Consider the following 27,369-nt stretch of genomic DNA (forward strand, 5'->3'; position numbering starts at 1 on the left):
ATTTCTTAATAACGTTTGATGCAAATTTATATTGGCTCAGTTGTACAATATGTCCTGACAACTTGCTTATAATCTAGCTTCTTTCATGAGGCTTTCCCCTCTCTAGCACATGCTGATGTAAATCAATAAAACCATTGCATAACCATCCAACAAATGACACAGGAAATATACAAGATAAGGGGTAAAAGAATTTCAGGCACACAACTTAAAGAGTAAAGTACATCCCAAAAAGTCAAATGGCAAGAAGCATTTTTCATTACATACGCCTATAACATAAGAAATACCTGAACCAATACAAGCATCTCAACAATTGCACTAAAAAGGGTCCTTGCATAAGTAAAATAGCTACAGGAATATCTACTTAACTATTCCAATTCAAATTGCCAATATATTTTATTTTCCAAATTCGTAGGAATCAACTATTTTCTACTTCACGAATATAATATTTTTGGCATCAATATCAAGCATTACTCCTTTTTTGTAATTTTAAATTTCCTTGTTAGCCACAATCAGCGAAAATGCTCTCTTTATTAAGATGTGAGAACAAATGTGCTGCTTCATCATCATGCATGCATGTAAACATTCATATATCCATCCATGAATTAACTAATAAAAATATAATTGTACTTCTGTTTTTAATGAAAAACATTATAATGGCACCACGTCTGAAGTTTATTTTTCTTTGAAAGTGTGACCATGACTAGAAATCTAACATACCTTCTTCGTCTTTGCAGACGTAAGAGAGAGAGAAAGAAGTGATAGAGAGACAAAGGGAGAGAGCTTATCGCAAATTAAAAGTTCACTACTTGCACATCCAAGCCCCAAAAAGAAAATTTCCGCACCTGTCAACATGTCATTAGTGGGACTCTTAACATGCACTCAAAAGTTACAAAACAAAAATAGAACCCTTCACTACAAAGGGGCAACAGGTTAAGGTTACCAATCAAAATGGATTTCAAAATTTGAAATGCCAAACACAAGGCTTAGGAAAAAAGTGAGATCAATGCCACCATGGATTCCACTATAAGTGACCAGGCTTCATTAATTGTACTTATACTATTGGAATAATCAATTCAACAGATATGTATAACCTATGTCGAAGCTAATAATATGAGGTCCTTAGCTGCCCATCCAATCCAATTGTTCGATCAAAGTCTTCAAAACTTTTTGAAGTCTTGGTCAAGTGTAGTAGACACTAGACACTCACACATAATTCATAAAAAGTAGTGGCAGTAAGGGCTTTTATAGTAATTCACAAAACTTGAATAGATTTTCTCTCTCTCTCCTTGGAAATCATTGTAAAGCGACTCTCAAAAAGATTATGACTATTGAGTAAAAAAGTAAGCAACAATGGCTTTCGACTTTATGTTTGTAAATGTCAAAAAGATGCAATTTCCCAAAAGGAAGTTCTTTAAGAGACAGCATTCAAAGTTTCATACAATCCCTTTTCAACGACCATGAAACGTGACGATAAAGGATTTACCATTACCCATCCCATATCAAGTAATAAATACTTGAGATATTGATTTATTCACTCAAGAGTCAAGGAATTGTACATATTAAAAATAGCATAAAAATTAAAGAAAAATTTACACATTCACTTCAGTAAAATTTTGATACATGAACCATATTGTTTTGAAAATCAAAATGCACAAGATTGAAAATAATTATAAAGTCATTGAAGACCGCAGCTAGCACAGTAGTTTTGAGAGACAGAAAGAGATGTGTAGGTTATGTCAAAGACTCAAAGGTAGAAGATAAGTGCGTGTGAGAAAGAGAAGTGGTCATACGTGTTCCCTATGGCCCTAGAGACCTAGGACCTACCTCATTCGCCAATATTTTCTAATCAACTATTTTGTCTTTGTATTTATCTGAGAGCTTCTCTTTCACACCTGTGCTCCTGTGAGACAAGCAAGATTAAAGGGAAAGTAACTAATAAGAAAGAAGGTACAATTACAAACACTAAATCCATAACTGATTTCACAAACTGAATGTGATAATTGATGTTCACATTATTGTACGACACAAGCTCAAATCTAGGGGAAAAAGTTTACCATCCCCAAGATAGATAAACTTTCTCTTACCCTCCACAGGCTCAGCTTGGATTCTTTCAATTATTAGCCCCTAGTGCCACACAAAACCCAATTAGCCAAAATTCAAAAAAATATAAATTTATAAACTCACAATGGATCCACAACAATCAATATCACTCAATAACTAGCAATATTTTTGAGAATACAGAAGAGACTGCATGAAATTAAATGCAATCCATAAAAAATTTCACATCACAACTACAGCTCAACTCAACTCAATAGATCCCAACTAGCTAGAAACCTAAAAGAATCTGAAAAATAAATTATCATAACAGCATATAATTTTAATGATAACATGGATGCATCTAACAAGGAAAGAGTTCTGATCATCTAAAATGTAAAAGACCCGCATTGCTAACATCGAAAATTTTGGAATTCAGAAGCAATAATTTTTAAATAAGAGTGTAATATCATGCCCTTTACTGTAAGTTCTTGATGCTAAACAGTTTATTCTAAGGAGTGTGGTTTCGTTAAACTAACTCAAAACATTGGTAAGTTATTATATTTTTTTGGATAAATATTAGTAATTCATAAAAAAGAGTAAAAAGGGTTGCCAACCTAGTACACGGGAAGTATTCGAAGGAAGTGTCAAAAGAAAAAACTGAATAAATATTTGCACAAATTTCTAAAAAGTACAATCCATGAAGTGGAGAAGATTGCTTAGTAAACACTGTCCATTCAAGGCCTTGAAATTAAGTTTATAAAAATTTAACATGCACAAAACATTAAGTTCATTTGGAAAATCAGATACAGAAAGATCACAAAGCATATAAAACAATGTGAAAACTGTTTTTTATTCTTGACTTGAGCAGTTACAACTTTAAAGGGAGCTATTATCTAAATATGTAATTCAAGCATAGTATAATTCACAATAACAATTTAAACAAATTAAAGTCCATTAAAAAAGTAAGAGTAAAATTACCCTGTAAGAGGGCTGGAAATCCGGTGGAGCTCCTCCCTTCTCACCACCAAATTCACCTGGAGGACCACGAGGACCTCCACGGTACCCATCACGATCTCCAAACCTTGAAACTCCTTCAAAGCGAGGTGGGCCACTAGAAATTCAAACGATTAAAAAATATTAAACACAACAGCTATATGTATGAACATATCAACTTACAAACAAAAGCAAAGAGAGCTTCATAACATAATCCAGGAAAGCAAATAGAAATACAACTCAATCAATAGGGAAAAAAAAAATCAAAACCAGCAAGCCCACTAGAAATACAATTTTTTTGTAATTTGATACCAATAAAGCAAAGAACTTAAACAAACCCCCCCAACAAACCAAATCCAAATATGTAACATTATTAATTCTTATTCTCTCTGATGCTTCCTTAAAAAAATGATGACAAAAATGAAAATTTATAATCACTGAATTCAATGGCTCTCTATTTTTCACATAAAAAATCAAAACTAAATATCTACATCAAAGTTGGAACAATAACCCACCACAGTTTTTTGCTTAAAAAATTGAATTGAGGTTTTTGATTTCCTATTTAGCATTTCAATAAACAAAAACAGCGATAAGCACAGAAGTCAAAATTTTCTAAATTATTCATTAATCTTTCATTTTCCTCAGTTTCCTAAGTGACCCAATTCACAAAAACCGAACAATAAAACAATAAACTAAAATTGAGTAGAGAGATATACCTTGGAAGAGGTACTTATTGGACCTAGTGTGACCAGTGACGCGGACGCCACAGTGTTGACAAGTAGAATTAGAGCTGAATCGAGCACGTTTACTAGACACTAGCCTACTTAAACAACCTAAACTAAAAAATTTAATCAGACTTTCTGCATCTTGATCAAGCAAAAGCCCTCAATCGAGAGGCCTGTTTTGAAAGAAACTTTCAAGTTTCAATCAATCGAGACTCGATTGAAAGGAGTTGAAAATCCAGAGACTTCCTTCTCTTCTCTTGAGTAGATTCTTAAAACTTGATCTTGTAAAGTCATTTCACAGTTACAACTCAACCAAGATGACACTCATGCAGGCATAATTCGATAAGACACAGATTTTAAAGCTGTTTCAAACCACAGGCACATTGAAAAAAAAAATAAAAAAATTCTTTACCATGCAATGCAAGAAAAGTAGTATGAAATGCAGAAACCAAAATAACGCAAATTAATATTTGGTTTATTTTTCTTACACTGTTATTAAATTTGGAAACCGCATTCTCCTTCTTGTTTTTTGATTTTTTCTATATTGGCTTGGGCTGTCCACAAAACAAAAACAATGCACCAAAACCATCACACAAAAAAAAAAAAATTAAAAAATAAAAATAACATAAACAATCAAAACAAAAACACAAGGAAAGAAAGGCAAACCGATGAGGAAGAAATGGGCACGATGGAATTTCAATCGGGATTGAGATTGGACTTGGGCATGGGCATGGGCTTGGGCTTGTGCTTGGGCTTTAACTTGGGCATTCTGGACAGCGACAGCTCCGCCGTCCGCCTCATCTGCCGCGCCCGACGTCGTTTCCAGACCTTGCTTTTCCTTTTCCTCCGCCGCCTTCTCTCCTCTCTCTTCCAAACCAAGGCTTTTCCGTCGAACCCAATTGGCAATTTGGATCTGGGTTTCGAAATGCAGAGGAGTTCGAAGTTGGACCAGCGCTTGTCGCGGACTAGAGCTTGGTCGTGGCGGCAATCGCCGTTGAGGACCTCGACGACGGTGTATTTGACGCGGTTTTCAAGGCCGAGGAGGAGGTCGATGTTGTGGAGGAAAAGGTTAGAAAGGAAGAAAAAGAAAAAGAGAGTAGGTTTTTTATTTTTTTATTTTATTTTTATGTTCTAAGTTGATAAAACGAGGTAGTTTTGTAGGAGAGAAAAAAATAAAATATTAAAATGTTTTTAGCAGAGTTCGAACCTGGGCAAGTATAGTCGCACGCGTGTCCAACCACTAGACTAATGGCACACATCATTTGTGAAATTCAATTTACATTTTTTTTATAAGTATTAATTTACTACAATATCAAAAACGTTATGGACCTTTTCTTGGTTTTAAAGGTAGTTGATAAATTTTAAATTTAAGCTCTTTTTAACTATTGTTATAGATGTGTAGTAAGTGGCTAACTTTTAAGATTAAAAAACTAAATTTATGGATTAAAAAAAATTGATAACTGTTGAGCCTTTCCTTTAACACCAAAAAAAAAAAAAAAAAAAAAAAACAATGAGCCTTTGATCATATATTAAAAAAAAATAGTTACAAAATTTTAAATTTAAGCTTTTATTTACTTCTTTTATGAATGTGTAGTAAGTGGCTAAATTTTAGGATTAAAAAACTACATTTTAGGATTAAACAAAAAATGATAATTGTCATAAATAAAATTAAAAAAAAAAAAAAAACAACACCACCAACTAAAAATGTCAGCCTTTTACTGTAAAAAATAAACTAAAAAGATATAGTTGTTAAATTTTAAATTTAAGCACTTTTTAACTTTTTGTTATGGATTTGTAATATATGTCTAAATATTAGGATTAAAACACTACATTTTAAATTAAATAAAATTAAAAAAAAATCTACAACAACACTCAAACAAAAACAAACGTAGATCTTGGATGCTGTTCATTTAACAAAAATAAAAGATCCAACCATTGGATCACATTTTACAGTAATAAAAATAAATAAAAATGATTAAAATTTATACTTGATATAATTCTAAAAAATGTTACACCAACCAATAATTTGTTGTTGAATTCATATTTTGAAAATCCAACCATTGGATCACATTTTTTATATGTTCTTTTAACATGCATGCTAATTTTCATGCCAATCGGGTGTAATTTACCATTTGATTTTTAAACTCATCTTTTATGCGTTATTTTAAACAACAAAAACTTGAATTTAAACAACTGATTGATGACATGACTATTAATCTTTGATCACTTTGAAATTTTTTAAGCATGAAAAATATATGAAGATAATGTAATCTAACGATAGACTCTTCAAAATTCACATCGAATTAAGAAATATAGGGTTGGGTTTAGGTTACACTTGATGTAATTCTAAAAAATGTAACACCAACCAATAACTTGTTGTTGAATTCATATTTTGAAAATCCAATCATTAGATCAAATTTTTTATATGTTCTTAACATGCATGCCAATTTTCATGCCAATCGGATGTAATTTACCATTTGATCTTAAAACTCATCTTTTATGCGTTATTTTAAACTCCAAAAACTTGAATTTAAACAATTGATTGATGACATGGCTATTAATCTTTGATCACCTTGAAATTTTGTAAGCATGAAAAATATATGAAGATAATGTAATTTAATGGTAGATTTTTCAAAATTCACATCGAATTAAGAAATATAGGGTTGGGTTTAAGTTACACTTGATGTAACTCTAAAAAATGTTACACAAACCAATAACTTGTTGTTGAATTCATATTTTGAAAATACAACCAGTGGATCACATTTTCTATATGTTCTTAACATGCATGCCAATTTTCATGTCAATCAGATGTAATTTACCATTTGATATTAAAACTCATCTTTTATGCGTTATTTTAAACTCCAAAAACTTGAATTTAAACAATTAATTGATGACATGACTATTAATCTTTGATCACCTTGAAATTTTTTAAGCATGAAAAATATATGAAGAATATGTAATCTAACTGTAGATTCTTCAAAATTCACAGCGAATTAAGAAATATAAGATTGGACTTAAGTTATACTTGATATAACTCTGAAAAATGTTACACCAACTAATAACTTGCTGTTGAATTCATATTTTGAAAATCCAACCGTTGGATCATAGTTTCTATATGTTCTTAACATGCATATCAATTTTCATGCCAATCGGATGTAATTTACCGTTTGATCTTTAAACTCTTTTTATGCGTTATTTTAAACTATAAAAATTTGAATTTAAACAATTGATTGATGACATGGCTATTAATCTTTGATCACCTTGAAATTTTGTAAGCATGAAAAATATATGCAGATAATGTAATCTAACGGTAGATTTGTCAAAATTCACATCGAATTAAGAAATATAGGGTTGGGTTCAAGTTACACTTGATGTAACTCTAAAAAATGTCACACCAACCAATAACTTATTTGTGAATTCATATTTTGAAAATCCAACCGTTGGATCACATTTTCTATATGTTTTTAACATACATGCCAATTTTCATGCCAATCGGATGTAATTTACCATTTGATCTTTAAACTCATCTTTTATGCGTTATTTTACACTACAAAAACTTGAATTTAAACAATTGATTGATGACATAGTTATTAATCTTTGATCACCTTAAAATTTTGTAAGCAAGAAAAATATATGAAGATAATGTAATCCAATGGTAGATTTTTCAAAATTCACATTGAATTAAGAAATATAGGATTACGTTCAAGTTACACTTGTTGTAACTCTAAAAAATGTTACATCAACCAATAACTTATTGTTGAATTCATATTTTGAAAATACAACCGTTGGATCACATTTTCTAGATGTTTTTAACGTGAATGCCAATCGGATATAATTTACCGTTTGATCCTTAAACTCATCTTTTATATGTTATTTTAAACTGCAAAAACTTGAATTTAAACAATTGATTGATGACATGACTATTAATCTTTAATCCCTTTGAAATTTTGTAAGCATGAAAAATATATGCAGATAATGTAATCTAACGGTAGATTTGTCAAAATTCACATCGAATTAAGAAATATAGGGTTGGGTTCAAGTTACACTTGATGTAACTCTAAAAAATGTCACACCAACCAATAACTTATTTGTGAATTCATATTTTGAAAATCCAACCGTTGGATCACATTTTCTATATGTTTTTAACATGCATGCCAATTTTCTTGCCAATCGGATGTAATTTACTCTTTGATCTTTAAACTCATCTTTTATGCGTTATTTTAAACTACAAAAACTTGAATTTAAACAATTGATTGATGACATGGCTATTAATCTTTGATCACCTTGAAATTTTTTAAGCATGAAAAATATATGAAGATAATGTAATCTAACGGTAGATTTGTCAAAATTCATATCAAATTAAAAACTATAAGGTTGGGTTCAAGTTACACTTGATGTAACTCTAAAAAATGTCACACCAACCAATAACTTATTTGTGAATTCATATTTTGAAAATCCAACCGTTGGATCACATTTTCTATATGTTTTTAACATGCATGCCAATTTTCTTGCCAATCGGATGTAATTTACTCTTTGATCTTTAAACTCATCTTTTATGCGTTATTTTAAACTACGAAAACTTGAATGTAAACAATTGATTGATGACATGGCTATTAATCTTTGATCACCTTAAAATTTTTTAAGCATGAAAAATATATGAAAATAATGTAATCTAACGGTAGATTTGTCAAAATTCACATCAAATTAAGAACTATAAGGTTGGGTTCAAGTTACACTTGATGTAACTCTAAAAAATGTCACACGAACCAATAACTTATTGTTTAATTCATATTTTGAAAATCCAACCGTTGGATCACATTTTCGATTTGCTCTTAACATGCATGCCAATTTTCATGTCAATCGGGTGTAATTTACCATTTGATCTTTAAACTCATTTTTTATGCGTTATTTTAAATTATAAAAACTTGAATGTAAACAATTGATTGATGACATGGCTATAAATCTTTGATCACATTGAAATTTTTTAAGCATGAAAAATATATGAAGATAATGTAATCTAACGGTAGATTTGTCAAAATTTACATCGAATTAAGAAATATAGGGTTGGGTTCAAGTTACACTTGATGTAACTCTAAAAAATGTCACACCAACCAATAACTTATTGTTGAATTCATAGTTTGAAAATCCAAACATTGGATCACATTTTCTATATGTTTTTAACATGTATGCCAATTTTCTTGCCAATCGAATGCAATTTACCCTTTGATCTTTAAACTCATTTTTTATGTGTTATTTTAAACTACGAAAACTTGAATTTAAACAATTGATTGATAACATAGCTATTAATCTTTGATCACCTTGAAATTTTTTAAGCTTGAAAAATATATGAAGATAATGTAATCTAACGGTAGATTTGTCAAAATTCACATCAAATTATGAAATATAAGGTTGGGTTCAAGTTACACTTGATATAATTCTAAAAAATGTTATACCAACCAATAACTTATTGTTGAATTCACATTTTGAAAATCTAACCGTTGGATCACATTTTCTATTTGCTCTTAACATGCATGCCAATTTTCATGCTAATTGGGTGTAATTTACCATTTGATCTTTAAACTCATCTTTTATGCGTTATTTTAAATTACAAAAACTTGAATTTAAATAATTAATTTATGACATGACTATTAATCTTTGATCACCTTGAAATTTTGTATGCTTAAAAAAATATGAAGATAATGTAATCTAATGGTAAATTTGTCAAAATTCACGTTGAATTAAGAAATATAGGGTTGGGTTCAAGTTACACTTGTTGTAACTCTAAAAAATATTATATTAACAAATAACTTATTGTTGAATTAATATTTTTAAAATCCAACCATTGGATCACATTTTATATTAGTTCTTAACATGCATGCCAATTTTCATGCCAATCGGGTGTAATTTACCATTTGATCTTTAAACTCATCTTTTATGCGTTATTTTAAATTACAGAAACTTGAATTTAAACAATTGATTGATGACATAACTATTAATTTTTGATCACCTTGAAATTTTGTATGCGTAAAAAATATATGAACATGTTGTAATCTAACAGTAGATTTGTCAAAATTCACATCGAATTGAGAAATATAGCGTTGAGTTCAAGTCACACTTGATGTAACTCTAAAAAATGTTACACCAACCAATAACTTATTTTTGAATTCATATTTTGAAAATCCAACCGTTGCATCACATTTTCTATATGTTCTTAACATGCATGCCAATTTTCATGCCAATCGGGTGTAATTTACCATTTGATCTTTAAACTCATCCTTTATGCGTTATTTTAAATTACAAAAACTTGAATTTAAAAAATTGATTGATGACATGACTATTAATTTTTGATCACCTTGAAATTTTTTATGCTTAAAAAATATATGAAGATAATGTAATCTAACGGTAGATTTGTCAAAATTCACATCGAATTGAGAAGTATAGTGTTGGGTTCAAGTTACACATGTTGTAACTCTAAAAAATGTTATACCAACCAATAATTTATTGTTGAGTTTATATTTTGAAAATCCAACCGTTGGATCACATTTTCTATTTTTTTTTAACATGGCTGCCAATTTTCATGCCAATCAAGTGTAATTTACCATTTGATCTGTAAACTCATCTTTTATGCGTTATTTTAAATTACAAAAATTTGAATTTAAATAATTGATTGATGACATGACTATTAATTTTTGATCACCTTGAAATTTCGTATGCATGAAAAATATATGAAGATAATGTAATTTAACGGTAAATTTGTCAAAATTCACATCGAATTAAGAAATATATCGTGGGGTTCTAGTTACACTTGATGTAACTCTAAAAAATGTTACACCAACCAATAACTTATTGTTGAATTCAAAATTTGAAAATCCAACCGTTGGATCACATTTTCTATATGTTCTTTACATGCATGTCAATTTTTATGCTAATCGGGTGTTATTTACTATTTAATCTTTAAGTGGGAAGACGAAAAAATAGAGAGAAATTTAATTGTCTATTGCAGCGGTCTAACCTGCCGTAAAAAGGAGTACATATTGCAGCGGGTCAATATATATAAGCTTAATGTTGCTAAAACAAGTCTATTGCGACGGGTCATTGGCTTGCCGTTGTAGTACGCAGCAGAATACTTGAGTTATTGCAACGGGTCATTGGCCCACCGCTGTAGTATGCCGCAAAATATTAGAGCTATTGTGGCGGGCATATAGAACGCCGCAATAGATCTCATGTACAGCGGCGGGCCAAAAATGCGCCGCAATAGGCGACATATAGCGGCAGTTTTTGCACCTGCCACAATAGGCCCGCCGCAATAGCTCAGTTTTCTTGTAGTGTCTTTTATTTGGTTGAGGAAGTTTCAAATTGTGAAAAGACCATTTACATTAAAGGTCTATAGTGGCAGGCAAACAATGACCACTGATCAGCCAGAAGGATTTAACATTTTTTTTCCTTCTTTATGCTAATTATTGGGGTTAGGGGTGTTCTCAAAGTTTATTCAAAATCTTTAAAAAGTTTACCTGTCACTTGAAACCTTACAAACACATTTTGATGTACCATAAGTTTATAAGTTTCCCAAGTAATTGATTAGAAAAATAAAAATAAGTTTCCCAGTGGAAAAGACAGGACAAAGTTAGAGCCATCAAAAAAAATTAGATTAATATTTTAGAAAAGAAAAACACACACAAAAATTTAGGCGTGTTTTAACAAAATTAGAGTAACCAATCAATTAACAAGGGGTTTTAATGACTTGTTTGGTATAGCTTATTTCCATTGGTTAATCTAACTTAAAAAATATGTTAGGCAAAAGTATACCTAGAAAGAACAAAGTCTTGAAAAGTTGTATATAACCCAAATAAGCCGGGAAAAAGCTATACCAAACAGGCTCATAGGAGACACAAAACTGACCAATATGATTATCTTGAATCAATAACCCACAGGGTAGGATCAAAGAGTGACACATAAATTGTAGTGAAAATAGATGAAGTTTCAAGGACAAGATTATAAGGTGTTAAATATTAGCATTCATATACCATGTTGAATATACTAGTATAAATGCGGAAGCGAAAGCATAAAGTATAAAACACAATAACACACGACTACACGAGGGTTACGTGGTTCGGCCTAACGGCCTACATCCACGGAGGAAACTCTAAAGGGGTACATCAATAATATATTATAGTGTAATACAAATCCTGTGTTACAATAAATTATAATATGTGTATATATAGTAGACTAAACCCTAAACTAATAGACTTTTAGTACAAGTAAGAGACTTGGCTTGTACACAAAGTAGAATTAGGCCTGGGCCTATGCTAATGGGTTAATATATCTTTAACATAAGACATTTTTTGCTAAGAAAAAATAATAGGAAAATTATGACCCACGTTAAATAGTTTGATAGAGTTTTGCTGCATCCTGTAGTAATCTTCAAAGCTTCAAGTGCACATGCAGCTGATACAATTGCATTAGTGGAAGCAATAGCTGGAATAATGTTCTTCACAGCCCCCTGTAAACAGTAAGGTGAATCCACTTAAATAACAATTTAGATATCTGAAACTTTGACTCTAACTTTATTTTTACAATTTTAGCAAAAAAATACTTTATTTTTACAATGAATTCTTTAAAATATTTGGAAAAAATATTAATCAAAAGCTAAATACTATTTTCACAAGCATTCTCACAGTAATAAAGAGATGAAAGCCAATCTTTTTTTTTTTGAATGATATTTTTAAATATATGATAACCAAAGAACATCTTAGACAAACCACACAGTACTTGGGCATAAAATAGAATGAAAGCTAAGCTTTTGGGGAATTGACATCCCGGGCTACACAATTACAAATACCTGAGTAAGAGAATACGTGAATCCTGGAATGCCAAAAAGCTCAGCTCTCTTGACAGCCTACAAGATATGGGTAACAACAGTGAGATGGCCAACAACAGAAATCGATATAAAGAAAAAAGTTGGTAAATAACTTTTTAAAAAAATGTCAGCAAATAACTGCATTCTATTAACCTCATTATAGATCCACTTCATATGCTCTGGGTCATCTGGATCAAAAGTCTCTCCACTATGAACCTACAAATACGATGCATGTTTAGATAACAAAGAATTAACATAAAATACGCACTTTGGAAAAGGGAGAACAAAATGGTGAGTAATTTATTACCTCATCCCACTTGATTAGGTGGGCATATTCAATACAATGAGCAGCAGTTCTAGGAGTTTCAGCAAGGGTGCATAAGGGGAACTTTACTTGAGGGGGGAAAAGCCAGATGGTGCACTCAAAGCATGGTGTGACCCCTGGTATAATAACCCTAGCATGGCCCTCGAAACCTTCAGTCCCGCCATCTACCAAAGGTTTGATTGTTTCATCTCGGGGTTTATCATCAGAGTCATACTCTAAATTTCCAAACAACAACGAGACAAAGCAAATTAGCTCAAGCAGAGTTTATTAACAACTACTCACTTCTGGAATGATACCTTATGAACCCAACAGGAAATTTAAGGAGGCTGTCAGCCAATGCCAAGGCTCATGTAATTCTTTTGGCATTTGCTTTTACATATACGCTTATAAGAAAAGTAAAAAACCAATAAAATAATGTAGCAATTAAGTTGTACCTGATTACCAAAACTTATAAAATTGGATAGGTTATGGCTACATACCTAGAAAACTACAAGCTAAAGCATTGATGTAGCTCCGAGCTTCAATTGAATCAAGACCAAGAACAGTTATACTAAAATCACTATATTAAAAAAAAAAAAAAAAAAAAACTTTGCCTTTAACTAAAAAACATTGCATAGGGGACTCAATCTGAAGTTGGGATTCCTTCTTTTTCTCTCTAGGTTTCGGCAAAGCTTGGGGGTGAAACTTCTTTACCTTTATACACTTTCTTTCTCCGCTCTGTCGGTGGAAATTAGAGATTGAGCATGAATGGATGCAATCACAAACAAGTGTGCGAACCTCAAAATCTTGGAAAGGGAAAGAAGCGAAGTAGATCTCGCCCTTCCAGGGGTAAACCAAGGCTTGGTGCTGGCTGGTAAGTTTTGCACCAAACGGAGAGTGAACTTAGAAGCTATAGGGCGGGCATTACGATCAGTGTGGAGAACAAAGAGAGAATTTGATGTAAGTGATATGGGAGAGAATAGAGTTTTATTTTTGTTTCAAGAGAAGGAAGATTTGTATAAGGTCCTATTGCGAGGGCCGTGGTCCTTTGATAAGTACATTCTCCTGTTGCATAAGTTAGAGGTGGGTGAGTCAGTCTCATCTTTAACTTTCCACGAAGCTGTCTTTTGGGTTCAGATTCATGGCTTACCAGCATTGAGCTAGACAAGGGAAGCGGGTTTATGTATTGGAGGAATTTTGGGCAAGGTCGAAAAGGTGGATGTAGGGGATAAAGGGTTGAATATGGGCTGTTATCTGAGAATTAGAGTAACAATGGACATCTCGCAACCGTTAAGCCGAGGAAGGTTGGTGTGTATGGGGGGTTCGGATTCACGGTGGGTTGAGTTCAAGTATGAACGTTTGCTTGTATTTTGCTACTTGTGTGGAAGAATTGACCATGATGAGAAGGATTGCGTAGAATGGATCCGTAGTGCAGATTCGATAAACTCAGAGGACAAGCAATATGGTCCTTGGCTGCATGAGCAAGACCTGGGCAAATGGGGGCGGAGCTGAAGGAACGTGAGCTACAATTGGACAGCAAACGGCAGGCTCCGTTGGGTGTCGTCGGTTCCATGGAGTAGTGGAGTCTAACATGGATAGGGCTGACGTGGAAAGCTTCAAACTGGAAAGCGAGAGAATCAAGGAAAAGCTGACCGGGGAAAAAGAAAACCTGATTTCGAGGAGCAGTTAAGAGAGCTTGACATCGATATTTCAGGTAAAGTTGACACAGGAAGTAACGTGGAGAAGGTTTTCAAGGCAAGGATACTGGAAATGGAGAAGAAGGTGTCAACGAACCAAAAGGAAAATAGGGTGAGTGAAGATTCATCGCATGGACTTGGTTTTGGGCTACCTAGTAGTGGGCCGCAAGAAGTATTGGGTCATATTGAAGCTGATGATGGGCTTGTTGAAACAAAAGCTCCACTTGCTCAAGTGTTGGAGTTACAATCATTCCAAATTGGGCCAAAGAAGCCAGGTGCAATTGAAAGAGGAAGTAATAAAAAAGTCAAGAGCCTAAATCGAAAAAAGCCTCATGCAAATGCATTTAAGCTTGGGAAAGAAAATGTGGGGATGTGTACGTCCAATTTGCAGAAGGTGAACACCATGAAGGAGATCACCCGAATGGAGTTGGAGGAGGTAGATGTGGGTCTAAAATGAAAGACACATGCTCCCCTTGAAGAAGTTTTGGAGAATGCTGAGTGTTAGGACATATGTGTTTCACATATTAAGAACATATGTCATGATTTTATGTAATTGGCTTATTCTTTGACAAAACACACTTTACTTGTATTTGGATAGATTTAGGATGTGTTTAAATACTTCAAGAAACCATGTTTCAAGATCAAGTGTTGAAGCCTTCAAGTCTATCCAAGAAAACAAGTTGAAAGTGCAGATTTACTAAAACTCGATAGCTAGCATGTGTCGAGGTTTAAGGAAGCTGTTCAGCCCGTGTGCTCGACAGTTGCTCGACACCTCCTATTTGTCGAGGTTTAAGAATTTCAGAATTCTGATATGATTTTCTTGGAATCCGTGAATGTGTCTTCGGGCCTTCTTTTCTCCTAACCCTAGACATATAAAAGGATTGTTTTAAGGGCCGTCAAACAGTTCACAAGTTGCACAAGCATTGAGAAAAATCTGTTCAAGCAAATTGTGACCGAGGATGAAGTTCTTGCCCTAGTTCATCTCTTTCTCTTAAAAAAGTTGCTGTGTATGTGCACCATAGGGTTTGTGACCAAGTATATTCTTGATCTTTATTGTGTGGATGAATTGAAGAACTTTGCAACCAATAACCTTCTTAATTGGTGATTGAAGTCACGTATTGAGATCCGTGCAATTGGTTAGTCACGTACTTGGGAGCCGTGCATCGAAAGGGGAATTGTCACTACAGAACAAGTCTAATTGGGTATTGGGATAAGGGTTCAACTGTAGGTTGGTAAGATACTTGGGATTCCTTTACTTGTAACCGCTTGTTGTGATAATAGTGGAGTTTCGGGAGTGGTGACCTGAAAATCACCCAATGGGGTTTTTGCCATTAGGTTTTCCTCATTCGTAAACAAATCACCGTGTCATTTATTTTCCCCTACATATTTAGTTGTTTGGTGAATTGTTTGTACTACCACGCGCTTTGCATATTAATTTGATTAATTAATAAACTTGGTTAATTAATTAATTAATTAATTTATCACAAGGGGTCAATTCATTTTTGGCCTATCACTGAGGTTGGGAAGAGACCCAAGCTAGAAGAGGAAGTTGTTGCCTTAAGTAAATTTTTGGCAACATAAATGGGATCGGTGGTGGCTGCGGTGTAGCCCCACTAGGAATAATGAGTGCTATATGTTGGAACTGTGGAGGGCTTGGGAACCCTCGGACAATTGGCACTCTCCAAAAAACAGTTTTGGAGGAAGATCCCACCTTGGTTTTCCTTATGGAAACCAAGTTTAATGTGGAGGAAATGGTTGAGATTAAGCGTAAGTTGGAAAGAAGCCAAGGCATGATAGTTCCTTGTGTACGCTAGAGTGGGGTTTGGCCCTTTTATGGAAGGATTCATTGTTAGTGGAGGTGCAAACATTCTCTCCTAGGCACATTGATGCGATTATTACTGAGGATGAAGGGAACAAGAAGTGGTGCTTTACCGGGTTTTATGGACACCATGAAACCAGCAAAAGGGAAAAGTTTTGGACGTTGTTAGTGAACTTGAGCACAAGGAGTGAGCTACCTTGGGTTTGCATGGGAGATTTCAATGAGATCAGTCATAGGGGAGAAAAGATAAGAGGGAAGGGGGGGGGGGGTGAGAGACCTGAATGGCAGATGAGGGCCTTTTCTTCAGCTATTAACAAAAGTAGACTTAGAGACATGGGCTTCGTGAGTCCATAATTAACTTGGAGCAGGTGGTTAGGGGCACGTGGGTGAGTCCATAAGATATTAGAACGGGCTTTGGTCTCCACAAACTGGGCTTCCCTGTTTTCTCGGGTTAGGCTATACAATGTGGCCATTTGCTCATCAGACCACAGCATGTTGATACTTAAAAGGTCTCCCACCTAAGTGTAGGAATAAAAGAAGGCAGCGTTCGTTTAGGTTTGAGGCTATGTGGATTAAGGAGGAAGAATGTGATGGAGTAGTGAAGGAGGCATGGGAGAGAGGTCGAATTCTAGGTGGCCAAAACCAATTTGGGCGGTGCATGGATGAGTGTCGTACCTCTTTGCAAAGCTAGAACAGGACAAACTTTGGCCATGTAGGTTGAAAAATAGCTTTAATTTCAAAGAAGCTTTAATGGCTTGAGTGCTTACTAGGGGGTGGGCCTAACATGGAAGAGATTTATGATACAAAGGTGGAGCTTAACAAGTTGCTTATGGCGGAGGAAGAGATGTGGAAGCAATAGTCAAGGAATTGTTGGCTAAAGTCAGGGGATAGCAATACCTCTTTCTTCCATGAGAAAGCCTCAAAAGGCATCAACGAAATACCATTACTAGGCTATTGGACTCTAATGGTAACTAGCAGGATGAGGAAGATACCATGGGTCATATTCTTGTAGAGTATTTCCAAGAGCTTTTTACTTCTTCATGCCCAACAGTTAGTGAAGAATTGTTGGAAGTTATACACCCTAAAGTTACTAATAGAATGAATGAGGTTTTATTGTAGGATTTTCGGGTAGTTGAGGTTGAGAAAACCCTTAAGCAGATGAACCCATTGAAGGCACCAGGTCCTGATGGTATGCCCCATTTGTTTTTTCAACATTATTGGCCTATTGTAAATTCTGTTGTCATACAAACTGTAGTAGACTTTCTTAATCATGGGGTTACCCCCCTAAGTTTCATGAAACGCACATTGTGCTCATTCCTAAGACAAAAAACCCTTCTAGAGTCATTGACTACAGGCCTATAAGCTTGCTTCAAAGGTAGTGGCTAACCGAATGAGGGTTGTTTTGAAGGATATAGTATGTGAAAACCAAAGTGCTTTTGTGTTTGAGAGGCTCATCACAGACAATGTTCTTGTGGCCCATGAATTAATGAACCATATTCATAGGAGGAGGAATGGCAAGGATGGTGAGATGGCATAGAAGTTGGACATGAGCAAGGCTTATGACTGGGTGGAATGGAGGTGTTTGCAAAAAATAATGGAGAAGTTGGGGTTTCATGAGCGGTGGATTAGTATTGTAATGGCATGTGTGTCCTCTGTTCCATATGCCATTAGACTCAATGGCCAACCTTGTGGTATGATCACACTAACCCGAGGCATTCGACAAGGAGATCCTTTCTCTCCATATCTCTTCCTACTTTGTGCTGAAGGTTTATTGGCTCTGTTGTACAAGGCATTAGTGAGGAATGAATTGAAAGGAGTAGCTGCCTTGGCTAGGGGTCCAACAATCTCACACTTATGCTTTGCGGTTGATAGTTTGATATTTTGTAAAGCTACGGAAAAGGAAGGGGCTGAAGTACAGAGAATTTTGCAAGTCAATGAGTCCTCTTCAGGTCAACAATTAAACAGAAACAAGACAACTCTCTTCTTTTGTAACATCACAGTTAGCTTAAAAAAAAAGGGTTAAGTTCAGATATTTTGTTTTTGGTTTCCCACGTGCCAAGCCCCACCTAACCCCACTACCCACCTCACAATCACTCTATCTTATCTTCTTTTGCCGCCTCACTCCCTACTTCTCTTTTCTTTCTTTTTCTTCTCTTTCATTTTCAATAGAACACTCTCTTCACTCCTTCAAACTCTCCATCGGCACTTCCACACCACCACCATCACCATTTCCACCATCATTTTCTGGCAAGATCACCGAAAAATTCTTGGGAACCCATAAACACCTTCACATCCTTTTTTTGAGGTAAAAATTTTTCATCTTTTTGGTGGGTTTTGCAATTTTACTTGAGGTTATTTTTTATCTAAATTTTAATAATGATACTTATATGATTTATGAGCATTGGAAGTGATATTTATGTGTTTTTATGCATGGATTTTGTATTGGTGGAATTATTTGATGAGTGGGTATATATTTTGTGCTATTGATGACTAATTAAGGTTTATGTATAGTGGAAAATTTAGGAGTTTTAAGTTATAACATGTGATGGTTGGTAAATTTAATTTTTCCATTGCCATTGGGTTTATTTGGAGTTAGTTGAAGTTCTAAATTTCTTATCTTGGAGGATATATTGATTTTGCTTTCATGGGTCTCTTAATGATGTAGTATAAATTTTATGAAAGCTAGTCATAATGTTGGAGATGATATTAAATGGGTTAACTTTATAATTGGATTTTATGCCTTATGAATCAATTTGTTGAGAAACTATGGAAGTGGAATATATTATTATTGATGAGATTAGATGCTAGGCTTGCCTAATTAAGTGATTATTTGGCGATTCCTAAATTGTGGCTAGATGCAATTTCAAGCTCTACACTTATTGTGATAAGTTTACTTGATATTGTTTAGGTTCTAGCTAATCTCCTTGGAGCTTGGAGAATTAGGATTTTGCGGTTGCGAGGTAAGTAGCTTTTTAATGGGATTTTTGGAAAATAACTATGTTTTATAAATATTTTTTTTGGGTCAAACACATTTTGGAAAATTATAAATGGATATATGTTTTCTTAAAAGTATTGTGTTATGACCCTATTATATATTATTATATATGAAAAATACATCATATTTGGTATGGCATTTGGGGAAATGCATAAATTGTTGATATGGAAAAATGAGCATCTTTTATTTAATCTTTGATAAGGAAATCTTGGATGTTATGGTATATTAGAAAATTTAAAGATGCTTATCTTGTCTTGTTATGTGGGAAATTGTTAGAAAATCTTTTGACAAGAATGAAGTTGAAAACCTTACAAACTTTGTGGAAGTCAGATTATTTAAGGTTTTTTTGAAATTACCCGATTATAAACTATGTATTTGAAAGGAAATGTATACCTGTGAGTTGCCATGTGTGATTTCCCTATGATCACCCAATTTGGTTTTAGTAGTCTTTGTGACAATGAAATCAAATCCAGGTCAGTGCCCTTTCACTTTGGATGACGCGTTCTTCCCTGTTATCCATGGGGGGAAGAGGTTCCTTGATTGTGTGTGGGTGAGGCTGCTGCCCATGGGGCAAAGAGACCACATGCAAGAGAGGTCCTATTTGACGCGCTCTCTCTGCTGCCCATGGGTGGAGAGAAAAACCTTGAGGGTATGGGTGAGGTTGCTGTCCATGGGGCCAAGAGTTTGCATACCAGAGAGGAAAATATCATGCCAGTTGTGAATGGGTGGATTCCCTGACCGGTCTATGTGGCACGTCGGTATATTTGTGATAATTTACCTTACGTTAGATATTATGGTTTTGGAAAGTATATTGTTGATGCTCACATATTATAGTATATAGTTTCAAGGTATTTACTTTGAGAAACTTTATGTTTCATTATTAGATCACTCTTGTCAGATTATTATTATTGAAGATGAAACTTGCATTTCCCCCACCCCCATTAAATATTCTACTTACTGGGGTTTGTCTCATCCCATTATTTTATAAACTTTTCAGAGTAGGCAACAATCTTTTGAGATAGCTTTTGGTGGCTAATAGTAGTTAGACTAACTACTGATGGAGGCTGAACTTTCGTATTGGAGATATTAGATGTTGTACATCTTAAAGTAGGCTTGACTCATTCTTTTGTGTATTATAGTGGTTGTGACTTTATTCCCACTAATGGGACAAGCTGTTGATATGTAATTATTTATTTAGACCTCTATTATTTTGTGGCCAATGGTCATTGTAATTAATGCTTAGAGCTCTGACTTACTTTGAGAGTATATTCAATGGAATTATTATGATAATTCTTGATATTAGTACTTGATATAATTTTTGTGGATTGGATTGTCAAAAAGGAAAAAGAATAAAACAATTTACAGGTACTTTGAGAAGTCTTTCTCATGCTTTGGACCCCTAGGGGTTTGGGGCGTGACAGTTATGGTATCAGAGCTTAGGTTATGATTCTATAGACTTTGAAAATAGGAATTGATTTTGATTTAAGTCAGAGCATTAGGGGTTTGATGAATTCTTTATTTTGTACCTTTATTTCAGCTTCCACTTGCCATTCCTTTTTCCTTATCTATCTTTTCTATGTTAACCTTCTATGTTGCCTTGTGATTTACTTGCTTGTTTCTTGGGTATAGGTATAAGTACATTGGTACATTATGCCTCCTAAAAAGAAAGCACGTAAAGTAAGGCATGTGGATGAGGTTACAGCTCTAGAGCATGGCTATAGGCAACGCTAAGAGCATGAGAGATTTGTCACTCCTGATGGTGGCGAGATTGATGAGGTGGCAGTGGCAGACAGGATTTATGCTAGGATTGCTAGAGCAGTCCAGGGTGGTGAGCGTAGGAGGGAGGGTTGCACTTTTGGGGAGTTCCATAAGCAAAACCCTCCAACTTTTGATGGGGAGCCTGATCCTATGGTAGTAGAGAATTGGCTGCTAAAGATAGAAAAATTACTGAGAGCCCTTAAATTTATTGATGATGAGAAGGTGATGTTTGCCACTTATGCTCTTCAGGGTTCTGCTGAAAGATGGTGGTTAAGCATTGAGAAATTGTTGAGGATGGAGTTGGTAAGGGACACTCCCATTACTTGGGAGAAGTTTAAGGAAGCTTTTAATAGGACATACTTCCCCGATGTAGTGAGGGATTGTAAGGTAAGAGAATTTTCTGATTTGGTTTAGGGTGCTATGACAGTGGAGCAGTATGCTGCTAAGTTTGTTGAGCTCTCTCGCTTTGCTCCTTACTTGATTCTGGATGAGTCCAAGAAAGTGAAAAAGTTTTGGTAAAGCCTTAATGGTAGGATTTGCCCTCTCATTATAGCTTCTGGAGTGGATACTTTTACTAAGGCTGTGGAGTGGGCAATGAGTCTTGAAGAAAACTTTAAGTACAACCCCAGTTCCAAAGAGAGTGAAAAGAAGCAAGGGCCCTTTAATTCTCAACATGGTAAGGGTCAAGGGCATAAGAAAGGATTCTTTAAAAACTCGGGTAATAGAGGACAATCTTCTAGGCATAGCAAGAGTGCCTATCCTTAGTCTGGTGATAAGAAGTCTTGCTCTCGTTGTGGTAAACTTCATGATGGACAAAATTGTGATGGGGTCAAGATTTGCTTTACTTGTAAGCAACCCGGACACTTTGCTAGAGATTGCCCAAGTTCTAAGGGCTCGGGTTTCTCTTCCACATCTCAAGTTGCAAAGGGTAATGACAATGGGAAGAAGGTGCAAGGTAGAGTGTATGCCTTGGCTACTCAGTATGCTCAGGCCACGGATACAGTGGAGGTAGGTATACTTCCTTTGTTCTCTGCACATACTAAATTTCTTTTTGATCCTAGTTCTACACATTCTTTTGTTTCTTGTGCATTTGCTAAAAATCATGACAAGAGCCCCGAATTACTTGATTTTGAGTTATCGGTTTCTTCCCCTGTTGGTGATCTTTAATGACTAATCTTGTGCTTAAGTCTTGTATTATTGGCTGATTTGGTGTTGTTAGATATGCATGATTTTGATGTCATTTTGGGCATGAATTGGTTGGCTTCTTACCATGCTAGTGTGCATTGTTTTGAGAAAGAGGTGGTGTTTAGGCCTTCAGGTGAATCAAAATTTCTATTTAAGGCTTCATGTTTGCCTTTTATACCTCGTGTGATATCATGCATACAAGCAAACCGCTTGCTTAGAAAGGGATGCCAAGGATTCCTTGCTAGTGTAGTGGATTTACAAAGTGGAGAATTGGAGATAGGAGACATTCCCATTGTGAGGGAATTTTCGGATGTTTTTCCTAATGATCTACCTGGGTGCCTATCCTTTGTCCAACATTTGCTTTTCAATATCATGCCAGTTGTGAATGGGTGGATCCCCTAACCGGTCTATGTGGTAGGTTGGCATATTTGTGAAAATTTACCTTACGTTAGATATTATGGTTTTGGAAATTATATTGTTGGTGCTCACAGATTATAGTATATAGTTTCAAGGTATTTACTTTGAGAAACTTTGTGTTTCATTATTAGATCATTCTTGTTAGATTATTATTATTGAAGATAAAACTTGCATTTCTGCCTCCTTCATTAAATATGCTACTTACTGGGCTCTGTCTCATCCCATTATTTTATAAACTTTTCAAAGTAGGTAACAATCTTTTGAGACAGCTTTTGGTGGCTAATAGTATTTAGACTAACTACTGATGGAGGCTGAACTTTTGTATTGGAGATATTAGATGTTGTACATCTTAGAGTAGGCTTGACTCATTCTTTTGTGTATTATAGTGGTTGTGACTTTATTCCCACTAATGGGACAAGCTGTTGATATGTAATTATTTATTCAGACTTTTATTATTTTGTGGCCAATGGTCATTGCAATTAATGCTTAGAGCTCTGACTTACTTTGAGAGTATATTTAATGGAATTATTATGATAATTCTTGATATTAGTACTTGATATAATTTTTGTGGATTGGATTGTCAAAAAGGAAAAAGAATAAAAAAATTTACAGGTACTTCGAGACGTCTTTCTCATGCTTTGGACTCTTAGGGGTTTGGGGCATGACATCTTTAGTCGCAATACCCCACAAGCACACAGGAAGCCATCAAGTCCATGTTTGGTGCCCAGGTTATCAAACCTCATGAATCCTATCTAGGACTACCTTCATTGATTGGTAAGTCAAAGAAGAACACATTTGCTCAACTGAAACAAAAACTAGCATCCAAGCTCGCGGGTTGAAAAGAAAAGCTTCTGTCAAATGTGGGGAAGGAAGTATTGATTAAGGCAGTTGCACAAGTTGTTCCTTCTTATACTATGAGCTGCTTCAAGCTCCCCAACGGGCTTTGTGTGCAGATGATTGGGATGGTGAGACAATTTTGGTGGGGATAAGTGAAGAATAAGAAGAAAGTGGCTTAAATGAGCTGGGAAAGAATGTGCCGTCTGAAGGAAGTAGGGGGGATGGGCTTTAGAGACTTGAAGTCCTTCCATCTTGCCCTTCTAGCTAAACAGGGTTGAAGACTTCAAACTAATTCCTCTTCCCTTTTTTCTCGGGTTTATAAGGCTAAATACTTCCCTAATGGGGACTTCGTGGATGCTGAGGTAGGCAAGAAAGCTTCCTTTGCTTGGAGGAGCATAATGGCAGCCCAACACCTAGTCAAACATGGCTTAAGATGGCAGGTAGGTGATGGTAGTAGCATACGGGTCTGGCAAGATTAGTGGCTCACTACCCGAAGCACTTATAGGGTGGTCTCACCTGAAAGGCCTGGGAGCCAAATTAAAATGGTTAGGGACTTGCTGAAAGATGGAGGAAAGGAGTGGGACATAGAGCTAGTGAGGGGTCTCTTTTTACCCCAAGATGTAGAGGCGATTCTAAGTACCCCAATTAGTGAATCAGTTGATAAGTACAGAATGGTTTAGGCTAGAGATAAGAAAGGTAGATTTACCGTGAGGAGTGCATGTAGGTGGCTCAGGAAATAGAGGCAGAGGGTGGTAACACCAGTTGCTCTGACCCGATGAAAATGCATGGAGTTTGGTGTGGGGTGTGGAGTATGAACCTGCCAAACAAAATCAAGCATTTTGCTTGGAAGGCCTGTAATGGTATCTTGGCCACCAAAGACTCTCTCTTTCGTAGAAAGATCATGGCCAACAATATATGTGAAGCTTGTGGTAGGCATGTGGAAACAACCATGCACATGCTCTATTTTTGTAGCTGAGGAATAGAGGTTTGGAGTTCTTGCAAGCTTACTCTGCCTTTCAACGTTCAAGAGTCATGGAGCTTCGTGGGCACATTTAGTAGACTTTGGGTCTGTTGGGAGGCACAGTAGGGGTTGTTGGAGAGGTGGCTCACGATTTGTTGGGGTATTTGGAAGAGCAGGAACGAGGTTCGGCATGGAGGAAAGAGGAGATCTAGTCTTGTAATAGTGAGAAGCTCTCTGAAATTATTGGAGGATTTTCAATCAGCCAACGAGAAGCTGAGCCGGTCTAGATTAGACAACCATAACACAATTGTCTGGAAGCCACCACCGCCGAGTTACTTCAAAGTTAATGTTGATGGTGCTCTATTCACAAAATCAAAGCAGTTCGGCATGGGAGTGATGGTGCGCGACGAGGAAGGTAACGTGGTTGTGGCCATGTGTAGGAAGATGGATTTACCTCTTGGTGCGTTAGAGACGGAGGCGAAGGCCCTAGAGATTGCAGTGAAATTTGCCGAAGAGGTGGGGCTCAGGGACGTGGTGTTTGAAGGTGACTCATAGTTGATAATCAACGCGGTTCATGGTACTGGAGAGGCAGCATCTTCGGTTTAGAACATCATCCAAGGCGTGTTGCGGAAAACCCAAAGTTTTAGGACGTTTGATTTTCTACATATTAAAAGGAAGGGAAATGTCCCTGCCCACTTGTTAGCTTAGCATGCTCAAAATGTTGAGAAACTTGGTTGTATGGCTGGAAGAGTGGCCTAGTCATGTGGCACATGCGTGTGCAAAAGATGTATCTTCTTTACAACGTATTAATTAAAGGTTTGAGTATTTCCTATAAAAAAAAAAAATCACTATAAAAATCAATGTCTTTTTCTTCAATCCGGCAATAATGTATTTCCATGACACGCTTTGCAGCAAATTCAGCTCTTGGCTTACCAACATCTTCAAATCTTAAATAGAATTAGCCAATGTTAGAAATTAGTTCCAAACTAGATATTGAAAAGCAAATGTGAAATAGAATAGCACACATAAACTAACAAAAATTGTTGGAGTTATTTGTGTAGGGCACTAAATGTAGTAAACATCAAATGAAATAATGTCTGAGCAAATGCAATGATTGCAGATTACTTTGGCTTACCGCTTATAATCATTTATAGCTTATAGGACCTAACCTAAACAATGGCAGATAAAGTATTCTCACCTCTAGATGTATATCAATACAAATATTTTGCTAATCCCAAATTAACTACCCCTTCTCAAATAGGCAACACACGAAGAGATAATAGGCAAATAGGAGGGTTTGTCTTGTTTTATTTTTCCTAATAGGCAAAACTCATTGGACAAGTGTGTTACATACCAATCAATACGTACATGTTTGCATACATACATATATATACATATAACACACACATATATACAGATACAGATAACCATCAATCAAATAATATGACAACCCCAACAGGCAAAGAGACCCATAACAGTAACATAAACCAAAAAAAAAAAAAAAAAATGTACCTACTTAGCCCAAGTGCTCCACCATCTTCTAAATAACCCATGACAAAGGGTGTCATCCATATACTCTATCTTAAAGGGTAAAAATTAAAACATTGGGGAATAATAATAATAAGCTTCGATTGATACAAATTAAACCACAAAATAATAACAATAACAAAGACACAAAAATTCATGGAACTTAAAAGAACAATAATTTACCTAAAGAGGAATTGGCGATTGAGATTGGTGACCTCGTTAGAAAATCAAGATAGAAAACCTAGAGAAAATGGGCTTTCGCCCTTTTTTTTTTTTATATAAAAAATCCAGCATTTTCCCCCATTTCTCAACTAATTAGGGAAATGTTCCTATTTTGAAACTCGATTTTTAGACAATTGAGTTTTAATTTAAAACTATATTTTTAGAGAATTGAGTTATAACAAATTGAAAAAAAAAAAAAAAAAATGCATGGAACTCGAGTTCATGGAGCTCGAGTTCCATGCATTTTTTTTTTTTTTTTGAAGTTTGATTGCCTCATACCTATAGCTGCGTTCAAGGAGCCCTATAGTGGCGTTTTAAATGGAACTCGAGCGCCATAAACTCAAGTTCCATGCAAGTTTTTTTTTTTTTTTTTTTTTTTTTTTTTTTTTTAAGTTTTATCGCCCCATACCTATAGTTGCGTTTAGGGAGCCCTATAGTGGCGTTTTAAATGGAACTCAAGCTCCACGAACTCGAGTTCCACGCAATTATTATTTTATTATTAATTTTTTTTAAAGTTTTATCGCCCCATACCTATAGCTGCGTTCAGGGAGCCCTATAGTGGCATTTTAAATGGAACTCAAGCTCCATGAACTCGAGTTCCATGCAAGTGTTTTTTTTTTTTTTAAAAAAAAAAATTTTATTTTAAGTTTGATCACCCCATACTAGATTTTCTACAAATTGAGTTTTACATTGAAACTCGATTTTGAGAAAATTGAGTTTCAAAACAGGGGCATTTCCCTAATTAATTTGGGAAATGGGGCAAAATGCTGGATTTTTTGCAACGGTCGATTTTCTCCTAGAAAACCCAGATAGGAAATCAAACAAAACACTCAGAATTGTTCAATTGTTTAAAGTTTGTTCATTTCTAAGCCCCATAAACAAATAAAAATAGTCAAAAAGAATATTCCTAGAAACCCTTTTGCTTTTTGGGTCAGATTCGAATCATCTAAAGCTAAAAAAACCCAAAATTAGAACCAACAAAAAGTACAGATCTAAGCCAAAAAATAAAAAACCTTAGCCAGCGGTGACTTACTG

At 35.1% G+C, this 27,369-nt stretch overlaps 2 protein-coding genes and 1 long non-coding RNA gene across 16 annotated transcripts; all 3 read right to left on the reverse strand.

Annotated features, from left to right (window-relative positions):
• On the reverse strand, positions 1-4,856 carry LOC115989119 (40S ribosomal protein S10-1-like). Of its 14 annotated transcripts, none has more exons than XR_004091807.1 (6): positions 4,422-4,856; positions 4,244-4,309; positions 3,016-3,148; positions 2,085-2,124; positions 1,825-1,900; positions 1-842 (listed from the first exon to the last, which is right to left on the reverse strand). XR_004091807.1 is itself a non-coding variant. In XM_031112787.1 (6 exons), the coding sequence occupies exons 2-6, from the start codon at positions 4,267-4,269 to the stop codon at positions 74-76; spliced, it is 363 nt and encodes a 120-aa protein (XP_030968647.1). In that variant the 5' UTR covers positions 4,270-4,309; positions 4,422-4,856; the 3' UTR covers positions 1-73. The 14 variants fall into 14 exon arrangements, 4 of the variants coding, with proteins under 4 accessions (XP_030968647.1, XP_030968645.1, XP_030968646.1 ...); XR_004091800.1 differs by having other exon boundaries at positions 1-112; positions 2,055-2,124; XR_004091806.1 differs by having other exon boundaries at positions 2,055-2,124.
• Positions 4,857-11,545: 6,689 nt separating this feature from the next.
• Positions 11,546-13,501, reverse strand: LOC115990697 (NEDD8-activating enzyme E1 catalytic subunit-like; the record flags this gene model as incomplete). The annotated part of the gene is made up of 6 exons (XM_031114501.1): positions 11,546-11,561; positions 12,134-12,255; positions 12,595-12,651; positions 12,766-12,828; positions 12,920-13,152; positions 13,417-13,501. Coding segments are annotated over 6 exons (576 nt in total), but the record flags the coding sequence as incomplete, so codon positions are not given.
• Positions 13,502-25,483: 11,982 nt separating this feature from the next.
• On the reverse strand, positions 25,484-26,317 carry LOC115989433. Its single transcript, XR_004091925.1, has 3 exons — positions 26,296-26,317; positions 26,098-26,166; positions 25,484-25,532 (listed from the first exon to the last, which is right to left on the reverse strand). It is a non-coding gene; the product is annotated as an uncharacterized LOC115989433 (long non-coding RNA).
• Between the last annotated feature and the right edge of the window lie 1,052 nt (positions 26,318-27,369).

Source organism: Quercus lobata, chromosome 5 (genome assembly GCF_001633185.2).
Source record: "Quercus lobata isolate SW786 chromosome 5, ValleyOak3.0 Primary Assembly, whole genome shotgun sequence".
NCBI lineage: Eukaryota > Viridiplantae > Streptophyta > Magnoliopsida > Fagales > Fagaceae > Quercus > Quercus lobata.

Coding starts and splice junctions, on each gene's coding strand:
- LOC115989119 (XM_031112785.1), bottom strand. CDS start 4,269: ATGCGGTTTCCAAATTTAATAACAGT. Junction 3,149..4,243: donor TTTCCAAATTTAATAACAGT/GTAAGAAAAATA, acceptor TTGAATTTCTAG/TGGCCCACCTCGCTTTGAAG. Junction 113..717: donor CGTCTGCAAAGACGAAGAAG/GTATGTTAGATT, acceptor GATTTACATCAG/CATGTGCTAGAGAGGGGAAA.